The sequence below is a fragment of the Mandrillus leucophaeus genome, unplaced genomic scaffold, assembly GCF_000951045.1.
Source record: "Mandrillus leucophaeus isolate KB7577 unplaced genomic scaffold, Mleu.le_1.0 Scaffold158, whole genome shotgun sequence".
Lineage (NCBI taxonomy): Eukaryota > Metazoa > Chordata > Mammalia > Primates > Cercopithecidae > Mandrillus > Mandrillus leucophaeus.
In genome coordinates this window covers 1683169-1693496 of record NW_012101565.1, presented here as the reverse complement: position 1 = coordinate 1693496, position 10328 = coordinate 1683169, and the positions used below count along the sequence as shown (strand labels likewise).

Here is a 10328-nt window from a genome sequence, read left to right as displayed (position 1 = left end):
AGGCGGGCCTCGGGCTCCAGGCAGAAGCTCTTCAGCGTCTCGGAGAGCACACCGAGACCGAGCTGGCCGGTCCTCCAGCTGCGCGTGGGTGCCAGCGTCTGCTGGGCCTGGAGCTCCGGGGAGAGAGAGTGCGGCTCCGCAGGTGAGAGCACCATCGAAGGCACCTCTGAGACCTGCGAGAGCCTCCTGAAGATGCTGGAGGGTGACCAGGAGGTGCCCGAGGGCATCACGGAGGCATGCGTGGGTGCCCCAGAGACCACTGAAGTCTGCGATGGGGTCTCCTTGGGAGGAGAGGAAAGTGCTGAGGTCTTGGAGACCTTGGGCAGCACCACCAGCAACTTGGCTGAAGACAGTGGCTGCGAGCTTTCCATCTGTGGGGCGGTGACCCACGGCCAAGCACCCTGGCTCCTTGAGCACCCTCATGGCCACTGAAACTCCCTTCTGCCTGACCCTCAGCCCAAGGCAGGGGCTGCCCCTCCCTTGGCAAGGAGGTCCCAGGGCTGTCCCTGGCTCAACACCCAGGGCCAGACACCCCCTGTGACTTCCACCTGCACAGGGAAATCTCCAGAGATGCTCAGGGCAGGGAGGCTGGAGGCCCAGGACTGGGCGAGGCAAGGGGCCCGTGGCCTCAGCTGGTTTTGATCCCAGGACTTGTAGAAAGCCAGAGAAGGCAACAGGGTTCCCAAGGCACCCCCGGCCCCCACCAGCCCAACCTGAAGCTGCTGGATCATGTCCTCCAGTTTCTGGCAGCAGCGAGTACGCAAACCAGCCTTGGAGTCCAGGTCGGGGCTCTGGACCCAGGTCATCATCTCCTTGAACAGGAAGCCTTCCGGGTCCTGAAGGCCCAGCCCATGCAGCAGCTTCTTGAGCTCTGGCCTGGGACAGATGCATGTGGCTGTCCAGAGGCCTTCCCAGTGGCAGGGAGGGCTGGGCCGGAGCGAGACTCACCGGCAGCGCACCGGAGAGTAGAGGAAGTAGGACATGAGCTCCAGCACCACATCCCGGGACTCCAGGGAGCAGGCCAGGAGCAGCTGCAGCGCCAGCATCACGAACTTCTTCTGCGTCTGGTCCTGAGGCAGGCGGAGGGGATGTGGTTGCTGAGGGCGGGTGGGCAGGAAGGAAGACTGGGGGCAGGACAAGGGGCACACCTGGAGGCTGGGGGGCTGGTCCAGGTTGAGCAAGTGTATGAGCAGGCCCTGCAGCTGGCCTTGGAGATCACTGCTTATGTTGGGCAGCAGTCTCAGTAGCACCTGCAGGATGTGCACACGGTCCACCCACGTGGTCTCCTCCAGCACGGCCACCAACAGTGAGGCCAGGCCCTCCACCGTGCCCGCCTCCGGGTATGCCTGCAGGATAGCATGCTGAGGTCCTGCTCCCATGTCACACCCAAGCCAGCCCCTACCTTCTCCCCTGTCCCTCACCCTAACCCATGCTTCTCAGGCATCCTGAATTCCCTCCAACCTGCAGGTTGAAGACGGGGAACAACTCTTTGAACCAGGTCTGGTAGATGAAGAAATGCAGAAACTTGGGCAGATGCGCGTAATGCTCATCCAAAAGCAAACTCCCATGACGGTGCCAGGGATGAGGGTGGGTCCTGGCAGTCTCGCAGGTGCGCCGCCGGGGCTCCCGGGTCCAGTCCACAGCACTCTAGTGGAACAGCAGTGGCTACAGGTCCCACCTGTCTGGGTCTCAGTGTAAGCCCACCTCCCGTGGTGGCCTGGGGCCCCTGCCTGAGCCTCTACCTGCTCCTCCAGTTCCCAGGAATCCAGCTGCTGGCTGGAGTGCGAGCTCAGGGAAGCCGAGGCCCGGTCCAGCTCCTCCTCTACCTCCTCCTTCTCCTCCTCTTCCTTCTGATCTTCCTCCTCCTCCTCTCCAGGCTTATCCCCCAGCCGCTGGAGCAGCTTTCTCTGCCACTGGGCTTGGGATGGCCTGGGGTACTGCAACCACAGGGCATCCTGGCTTGCCCCTGGCTGCAGAGGGGCAAGAGGTGGTGCCTGATGGGTTGCAAGGACAGCAGAGCCCTCCCCTACCAGCAAAGTCCCCAGCCCCGTCCCTTGCCTTGAGCTTTCTCTGGGAGGCGAGCTGAGTCAGGGATCCGAGGCCGCTGACCTCCGCATTTAGCCACATCTGCTGGAGCACCACTGAGTTGGGCACATAGCCGGGGAAGCAGATAGGCCTCAGGCAGTACTGGAGGTGGGCACAGCAGGGAATGCTGAGAACCTGGATTCCCCCAGCCTGGCCACCACCTTGGTCACCTGTATAACCTCTCAGAGCCCCTCAGCCGCCAGTCCAGCTCTGCTGCCAAGCCTCCGACAGCTGACTGAGCTGGCACCCCTACTCTCAACACAGATGGCAGGAGAACCCTGAGATACCAGGGGCGAGGCCCTCAGTGAGCATCAGCTGTGACAAATGAGAAGGGAAACCTGGGGAAGTATTGGCTTCTAGGGGCCCCGACACCCTGCAAGCTCCTCACAGGACTTGGCCCAGCCCTGGGACAAGAAAGTCTAAAAGAAGCACAGGGGCCAGGGAGGAAGGAAGGAGCTTGGAGAGAGGGCAACGAAGAGCTTGATGGTGGTACCCAGGTCCAAAGAGTCAATAACCCACCTGGGCAAGTGACGGTGCCAGGCATATGCTGGGGGAGGGGCTGAGGCCTGCGTGGGCACCTGGTGTATGTGAGGGTGGGAAGACAGTGGATTCTGAAGGGCCAGGTTCCCTTGACTTTGCTCCTCTAAAGGGCAGGGACTCTGATCTTCCAGGAAAAGTCCCTAGGGGACCTGCCTTTCCACAGCCTCCCCGGGGGAAAGCAGTGTGTGGCATAACCGGCTGGGGGCCTGGCTTTGCCTGATGTCAGCTCCCAGAGCAGCAAGGAGTCTGTGGCCACAAACACAGCTGTACTGGAACAGGGTTAGACAGACTGTGAAGGGTGAGGGGTGAGGGGTGCGTGGGAGGCTGCAGCCTGGCCCTCTGGTTTTAGGTGGGCATGGCCCTTGGGTTAGATTTGGACACAAAGATTTGTAGCAAAGGGGAGATGGCAGGCACAAGAGTGATGCCTGGAGAGGAGTGGCTCTCCAGGAGCTGGGTGGGGGTCTCACCTTGTGGGGCTGCACGGTGGCAGGAAAGAAGCCCCCAAGGCTAGAAAGAGGTTCCTTGGGCTGTCTCTTTGGCAGCAGTGGGATCTGGGGGATGGAATGGGGGCTCAGAACAACACAGTCCCCAGCGCCCCTGCAGCTCTGTCCCTCCGAAGGTGGTACCCCACGTGCCTGGGTCCCTCACCCTGCACTGCAGGTGGGAGGATGGCAGGTCCAGGGCTACGGTCATCCTCCCTCGGAGCTGCTCCAACTGCAGCTGTAGATCCAGACTGAGACCCAGGCAGTGGCTCAGTGAGGAGCGGGCCAAAAGCTGGAGTATAGGAGGAGTCACAGGGTGGCAGAGGGGCCATGGCGGCCCAGCAGGCATGTGGGAGGGTGGGAAGCCTTACCTGGGATGCCTTGCTGTGCACCCTACGGTGGGTGGGTGGGATCGGCACTGTGACTCGGGGAGGATGGGAGAAGTGCTGGTCCAGGGGCCCCAGGTCCTGTGGGGACAGGGCTGTTGGCACTGTTTGGCCTGCAGTGCTGACCTCACCCCGGGCAAGACAGTGGGCAGCTTGGGGTAGGGCACACACATCCCAGGTCTCTCTCTCTACTGTGAGGGTCCCGGTGCTCCACTGCTGGGACTCCCTTCCAAACTGCATGCCCTGGGAGGGTAGCAGGAGCAGACGGACCATCAGAGACCAGGTGGGAGCGGTGGGTGGAGAGGAGGGGCCAGGGTCAAGACTGGGTTGGGGGAGACCCCACACCTACCAGCAGGCCAGAGCCATAGATCAGACGGAGGTAATTGTCAAAGCCTTCCTGGCGCTGCTGCCAGGAGGGTGGGGGCCGGGCTGCTGGGACCACTAGCCCCAGCCTCAACTGCTGAAGGTCTCGGTCCCGGGCCACTAGGGCGTCCAAGTCCTGAGTCGGGGTTCAGGGATCAGCCTGCTCTTCCTTGAGCCTTGCTACGTGCTGCCCAGACAACCACAGGGATCCCAGGCCTGCCCCAGGGCTGAAGGCTGGGGCCTGAGCCTGGGCAGGGCGGGTTAAGGAGGACCCACCCCACCTCCTTCGGCACAAGGTGCTGAGATGCTGCCCTCCGACGATGGATGAGAGGCAAGGCCTTGCTGCAAACAGGGACAGGCACAGGTGGGATGCTGGGTGGCATGTCAGTGGGCTGGGGCAGAGGCTGGGACAAGGACCGACCCCAAATGGGTGTGCCAAGGCTCAGGCAGGCTTGCATCAACTCCAGAGGGCCCCACGCAGCCAGGCCCTCACCCAGGGTGGGAAAGGGGGGCCTCCAGGAGGGTTGAGCAGGCCCGCATGGGACCTGAGGCTGGCTGCCCGATGGAGGTTGCTGAGCCTCTGCAGTTGGGTGGAAGTCAGTGATTCCTGGCTCGTCAGTGGCAGCGGAGGGTCGTCCACCATGTCTGGGACCTTCCAGCACATCTTCTGAATAGGAGAAGGAACCTGTATGCCTGGCTGGGGGAACCCAGGTCTGCTCCCCCAAGGTGGGCAAGGTGAGGGGCCCACCTTGCTCACTCTGTCCTCACCACACACCTTAACTAGGTAGGATGTAGGCAGGTAGAGCCTATGGGACACCAGGCAGAGGCGGGATCCCAGTGCCAGCACCAGGTCTCCACTGTTGCTGCAGAAAGTCAGGGCCTGAGGGGCACCATTCAGCTGCAGGAGCCTGGAGGTGACCCAGGGCAACCGAGGCTCAGCAGGGACAAGGCCTGCTCCACCCAGTTCAGCCACTGGGCTCTGGTGCGAGGCAGAGGGAGGAGACCCCAGTCCTCCCCACCTCCCAACCTACCGCAGGAGGCGGTTCTCAGCGGTCCAAATGCGAATGGTGCAGTCCAGGCTGGAGCAGGCATACAGCTTGAGCGTGGGGCAGCAGCACAGGCCTGGGGGCAGGGTTCAGGGTCAGGAACCCAGCCGGGCGGGGGCTGGGCTTCACCCGTGTTGCCCCCTCACCGGTGATGTGGTCGGTGGGGTCGTCCTGGGGCCGGTGGTCTAATCGCGGACTGTCGCCCAGGCCAAACTGCACCAGGCCGTAGGTAGCGCTATCTGGGTCTTCAAAGCCCACGGTGACGCGTCTGCCTAACGCACAGAGCGCCACGGCCGGGTAGCAGCAGGAGAAGGTGCGCAGCAGGCTCAGGCTCTCCTCGGCGTAGGGGAAGACGCGCCACATCTTCACCGTTAGGTCCCCACCTGTGGGCAGCGGAGCCTGGCTGGGCCTTGTCGGAGGGGAGGGGGCTCTGTGGCAGCCTGACCGTTGGCACGGGAGCTACTGACCCGAAGACACGATGCTGTTCCAGGTGGATGCGATGGCGACGACTGGGCCCGGGCTGTGCGCCTCCGTTTGGAAGACGGTCTTCGACGACAGCCAATCCAGGACTGACAGCGTGCCGTCCATGTGCCCCACCACGGGCAGGTACCTGCGAGTGGGAAGAGCCTGTTGGCGGGGACCCTGCCGCTCCTTCTGCCCGCCAGACCCTCGCCGGCTCCGGCACCCACCGGTTCTTGTTCTTGCAGGCGCAGGCCACAGCGCTGCGGCGCAACTCGCCCTGGTGCTGGCGCACGACCTCCCAGGAGGAGAAGGCGCCTCCGAGATCCGTGAGGTGGCTGTACAGGTGCAGACAGCAAGGCTGCGGCGCAGGGGGCGGCGGCGGGCACACGCGGTGCAGCACGCTCATGGGGCAGCGCGCCGCGTTGGCGCGGACCAGGTGCCCGGCCTTGGTCAGCAGCCACAGCGCCTCGCGCGGAAGGCAGTAGGCCACGGCTGCCGCGCAGTCCTCCGGCTCCAGCAGCAGTGAGCTCACTATGCGCCCGGTGGCAGCTGACAGGAGGTAGACTGAGCCGTCGGTGCACGCGCACACGAGGCGAGTAGGCAGAGACGGGTGCGCAGGCGCGGGCAACGCAGGCGCCACCTGCACATGGAGCACCTTGGCGGGCAGTTGCGCCAACGGCGAGTAGAGCTCGCGTACGCTCCACAGTTGCATGCTGCTCGCGCACAGGGACAGCACCGGCCAGCCCGGGCGTGCTGGCGCCAGCAGACGGCCCACGCGCCGGGACAGCTTGTCCTGACCCCAGTAGCCCAGTGCTACCTCGCCCACCTGCGCCGCCGCCTGCAAGTCCCAGGTGCGTAGCGTCCCGTCCTGTGAGGCCGACACCACCAGGGTCGTGTTAGGCAGCACAGCCATAGCCGTCACCGGGCCTGTGGGAGGGGTGCAGGTCACTCGGCTGACTGAAGGCCGGGGAGCCTTCAACCTATGTTGCAGTCAGCGCAGCAAGGCCTGGCCAGAGCTGCAGAGATGCTGGACAGCCTAGAGTGGCTGGAGGCAAAAGGCCGAGGCTCGGGGTGCAGAGAATTCAGAGCACCTGTGTGGCCCACGAACACCATCCGGATCTGCCAGTTAGCCTCCCACACCTTCACGGTGCTGTCCCGGGAAGCTGTCACCATTGCCTCTACTTCCTCGCAGTAAGCCAGGTCCGAGATGGTGCTACAAGTGGGGAATGGGAGAAGCCCAAAGGACTTAACATCGCCTTGTGAGGGCCCTGTACCCCTACATGCCTGGCCCTCCTTAGGGGGATTCCCCCTCACGTTTTGTGCAGATCCCAGCGCACATCTACCAGAGTCCAGGCACGCAGATCGAAAGTGAGCACGGCCGAGCCATAGGCCGCGAAGCAGCGCAGGACGTGGTGGGGAGGAACCGGCCCCACAGCCAGACGCATGAGCCTGCCCGTTGGGCTCGGGGGCGGGTGCAGTGGTGACCCTCGCAGCACTAGGCGGCGACCACCTGAGCGGAACTGCCACAGCGCCAGGCTGCTGTCCATCTCCGCCACAAGCAGCAGCCTGAGGTCAGGCACCGGTAGGCAGCAGGTGGGCGCCCAACCCGGGGCCCTGCCCACCCGCGGCTCGCTCAGCCACAGCAGGCTGAGGTTGGGCCTCAGAATGGCCAGCCCCGCGGGGCCCCAGCCTACAAAACGGCCCACGGCACCCAGCGGGCCCAACACGGTCACCAGCCCCGTAAGCCCGACAGGCGCCAGCAGCGTCTCCTGTGCCCAGCCGTCTTCCTTGTGCAGGTGCAGGCGGCCCGCCCCGTCCAGCACCACGAAGCGTCCGCCCACCGGGTCCTGCGCCACTGAGCGCAGCCCAGCTGCCACCTCCAGGCGGCGCAGTGGCTCCAGCCCATGCGTCAGGCGCGCCACGCGCAGCTCGCCTCTCTTCTCCTGCGGGCCGGGGTGAGCGGACCCGCCGTCAAAGGTTGGGGCTGCTCCGGCCTAGGGAACCCCTAGGGGAAGGACCGGATCCCGAAAGAGGCCTGGAGGCACAGCGCACCTTTTCCACGACCTCGTGGAGGCTGGTGCGCAGAAGCAGCCACAGCCGGCGGGCGCGGGCGCGCGGGGTCAGGCTTTGCCACTGCTGGCTGCTGGTCAGAAAGGGCAGGACCTGCGACGGCTCCGTGAAAGTCAACTCTGCGGGCGGGAACTGGAAGTTCTGCCACCTACAGCCTCAGGTCCCCGACCCTGACGGTTTTGGGGAGCCCTCCTCCAGGGGCCCTGCCCTGCCAGGCACTGCCCAGGGAGTTTCGTTCCAGGGGATGGAACCCAAGCCCGAGTGAGACCCACTTCCTGGCGGATGCCTGTGGGACAAGGCCAGGACCCCTCACCATTCTTTTCGGTGAGCAGCCCAGGGTCTGGGACATCATAGACATCTGCATCATACAGGTCCGAGTCCAGAACTAGGTTGTAGCCTTCTGCCTCCCACGCTTCTGCCTCCATTTCTGCAACTGCGGTCCCAGAGCCCAACAGCTCCCAGGACTTAGCGGTCACGGCCGGCAGCGGCAGTTGCTAGGATACCAGATGCCGCTGGCCACTCCCACACCGCAGGCCCCGCCCCCACATCGCATCCAGGTCCACACTAAGTCACAGAAACTTTTATTTGAAAGAAATGAGCTGCAGCAAAGTGACACTCAGTGCACGCGGCCAAATGGGCGAGGTGGGGGTACAGGTGGGCACCAGGGGCCGGCCCAAGACCAGAGCTGGTGACCGCCGGGGCCTGTTTGCGGGGCCTCTGGCCACAGACCCTTTGGGCTGGAGTGTGCAGGCCCAGTAGAAATATAAAAATAAACTCTGTGGTCCAGCTCTCCCTGCTGTGGCAGTTCATTTGGGCAGGGCAGTCACTCTTCCCACCAGGGCCCCTGCTGCCAAGTCCGGCCACAGCACGGGCAGCAGGAGTCTGAGGGGTGAGTGGGCATCCACAGGATGGAGCCAAAGGGCTAGGCAGGTATGGCCTTGGGCAGTGCCAGGACTGTGGCAGCGCCAGGGTCTGGCCAGCAGCTGGGGAGGCCCCAGGGGCCTCTCAGGCGGGCAGGTCCAGGCATTGGTTGAAGCTGGATGAAGCTGGGGCCTCGGCTCCTCCTCATCAAATACAGATCACTGGGACCCTGGGCGGAGGTTGGCACACAGTGGGCCTTCAGGAGCCACCACTTAGACCAAGTAGAGGAGGCCCCCACCCTGTTGTACCCACTCCAGGTTTCAGGGACCCGGGTCATGGCCCCCATCACACACCTGTCCTCCTCCATGGTGTTGGTCTCCTCGGCCCCACCCTCACTGCCTCCGCGTCTGCTTTCTTCCTCTAACTCCTCCTCCCCCAGCTCCATGTCCAGCTCATTGCCTGCCTCTGAGGGCGTGTAGGTGGAGCCACTGAGGGGAGGCAGGAAAACCAGTTTTAGGACCCCCTACCCAGGCCTGCTGCTGGCCTCAGGAAGGATGTTCAGGGAGGACAAAGCTGGGTGGAGATGGCACAGCTGGGGAAGTTGTATCGGCCCAACAGGGAGGTGGGGGAGGAGGCAGATGGTGCCCACCTGATGGAACGGCAGCTGAAGAAAACAATTCGCTTGAGCCGCTTATTGTAGAAGAAGTAGTTGAAGGACCAGAGGCTACCATCCTCCCCGAAGGGGTCTGAGTCCAAGTCTGGGTTATAGCTGGGGAGTATAGGGTGACAGGTGGTGTGAGGGATGGGGGCCCACCTGCAGGGATGCTGGCTCACCTGCAGGGATGGGGGCCCACCTGCAGGGATGCCGGCCCACCTGTAGATGTCACATTCAGCCAGGCAGATCTCCTCATCCACCGCGTTCCACAGCTGTGGTTTCAGGGCCTTGAAGTCCTCCCGCACAGCTGAGAACAGACTGCAGTTGACTGCATTCACCACCTAGAGCAGGTCACAATCAGGCTGACAGGAGCCCAGGGCTACCGAAAGTGGGGAAGAACAGTGGGGTGGCTGTGGGTCCCTTCCCTCCACCTGACCCTCACCCAGCTAAGGCTGGGCTCCCGGCTGAACTCATGGCTGCGGGCTGTGCTGAAGTCATAGTCAGGCCTGAAGGACTCATTGAGCGTGGCAATCAGGTAGAAGAGGGTCTTGCGGCTGCACTTGTCACTGAGGGGGCCCTCGTCCTCGCCGCCTTGGCTTTTGCTGAGTCTGCACAGAGAGAAGCATCAACTGGGCCCATCACCTCCCCTCAACCCCCAGCCCCAGGCAGCCCCCACTATGGCTCACCTACTGGGGCTGAGGCCTGAAGTCTGGGGTGGAGAGAGTGCCTCCAGCACGTGGGGCTGGCCCTCCTGGCAGAACTGCTTGAACATGTGTTTGTCATCTCCTGCCATCTTACATGAGTAGCTCTCAATCCTATAGGATGCAGAGAGGACCATGAAGCATGCTTCCCCCAGGTTCCATTGAAGGGCGGGGCAGTGTGACCTCCGAGATGCCAGCCCCGCGCGCCCCCCCGCCCTGCCTCACCTGCCGATGATGTGGGCGTCTCCAGTCTCCACAGTCAGCTGTGAGTTGATGGCTTCAAAGCTCGAGTTCTCCAACAGCTTCATGTCCTTGAGAAGGGGGCTTCCTGCTCCAGAGAAGCTAGTGTTGCCTGGGGAGTGACAGGCCAGACCATGGGTATCTATCTGGCCCCTTGGGGCCCTGCCTTCAGCCCTCCTACCCACTAAGTGGAGCCGCTGGGAACAAGCTGAGTCTGGCCTCTGTCCAGGCTGCACATCAGGAACTCCCCTCTCTGCCCCGCCAGGAGAGGTGACGAGATCTTGTTTTACCTGAGGGTGGCAAGTCCAGGCTCCAGGTCAGCCACACCCCCTGCAGAACACGCGAGTTCTGGGACTAGGCTAGGACCACCGGGGACCCTGCTCACCCTGGGGCTGCTGGTTGAGTTTGTCGCTCAGCATTGCCATTGCCATTCCCCA

General features: G+C 63.5%; 3 protein-coding genes across 4 annotated transcripts in view; all 3 read right to left on the bottom strand.

The window, feature by feature from the left end:
• LOC105536359 (WD repeat-containing protein KIAA1875-like) overlaps positions 1-4545 on the bottom strand; it is a gene marked incomplete at its 5' end in the record, with an annotated part of 29902 nt that extends 25357 nt beyond the window's left edge. Inside the window, 12 exons of the mRNA XM_011975745.1 lie at positions 9-281; positions 714-876; positions 949-1070; positions 1149-1346; positions 1462-1647; positions 1743-1970; positions 2110-2187; positions 3093-3176; positions 3274-3399; positions 3479-3736; positions 3843-3992; positions 4138-4545. Of these exons, the coding sequence (XP_011831135.1) occupies positions 9-281; positions 714-876; positions 949-1070; positions 1149-1346; positions 1462-1647; positions 1743-1970; positions 2110-2187; positions 3093-3176; positions 3274-3399; positions 3479-3736; positions 3843-3992; positions 4138-4545 (2274 nt within the window). The remainder of the gene's footprint in view (positions 1-8; positions 282-713; positions 877-948; positions 1071-1148; positions 1347-1461; positions 1648-1742; positions 1971-2109; positions 2188-3092; positions 3177-3273; positions 3400-3478; positions 3737-3842; positions 3993-4137) is intronic.
• A 184-nt stretch (positions 4546-4729) lies between these two features.
• LOC105536318 (WD repeat-containing protein KIAA1875-like) lies at positions 4730-6785 on the bottom strand. The gene is made up of 5 exons (XM_011975687.1): positions 5592-6785; positions 5370-5512; positions 5049-5285; positions 4888-4978; positions 4730-4736 (listed from the first exon to the last, which is right to left on the bottom strand). Exons 1-5 carry the CDS (start codon positions 6275-6277, stop codon positions 4730-4732), a joined length of 1164 nt encoding a protein of 387 aa, XP_011831077.1. The 5' UTR covers positions 6278-6785.
• Positions 6786-7998: 1213 nt separating this feature from the next.
• Positions 7999-10000, bottom strand: MAF1 (MAF1 homolog (S. cerevisiae)). Of its 2 annotated transcripts, XM_011975686.1 has the most exons (7): positions 9877-10000; positions 9637-9765; positions 9393-9558; positions 9170-9291; positions 8945-9064; positions 8649-8783; positions 7999-8524 (listed from the first exon to the last, which is right to left on the bottom strand). In XM_011975686.1, exons 1-7 carry the CDS (start codon positions 9957-9959, stop codon positions 8503-8505), a joined length of 777 nt encoding a protein of 258 aa, XP_011831076.1. In that variant the 5' UTR covers positions 9960-10000; the 3' UTR covers positions 7999-8502. The 2 variants fall into 2 exon arrangements, with proteins under 2 accessions (XP_011831076.1, XP_011831075.1); XM_011975685.1 differs by having other exon boundaries at positions 7999-8783.
• Between the last annotated feature and the right edge of the window lie 328 nt (positions 10001-10328).

Excerpts from the sequence above, each read along its gene's own strand:
- LOC105536318 (XM_011975687.1), bottom strand. The coding sequence starts at position 6,277 with ATGGCTGTGCTGCCTAACACGACCCTGGTGGTGTCGGCCTCACAGGAC. Across the intron at positions 5,286-5,369 it reads GAACAGCATCGTGTCTTCGG|GTGGGGACCTAACGGTGAAG; the intron begins GTCAGTAGCTCC and ends CGCTGCCCACAG. Across the intron at positions 4,979-5,048 it reads CCCCACCGACCACATCACCG|GCCTGTGCTGCTGCCCCACG; the intron begins GTGAGGGGGCAA and ends CCCTGCCCCCAG.
- MAF1 (XM_011975685.1), bottom strand. The coding sequence starts at position 9,959 with ATGAAGCTGTTGGAGAACTCGAGCTTTGAAGCCATCAACTCACAGCTG. Across the intron at positions 9,292-9,392 it reads GGGAGCCCAGCCTTAGCTGG|GTGGTGAATGCAGTCAACTG; the intron begins GTGAGGGTCAGG and ends GACCTGCTCTAG. Across the intron at positions 8,784-8,944 it reads TTCAGCTGCCGTTCCATCAG|TGGCTCCACCTACACGCCCT; the intron begins GTGGGCACCATC and ends GCCTCCCCTCAG.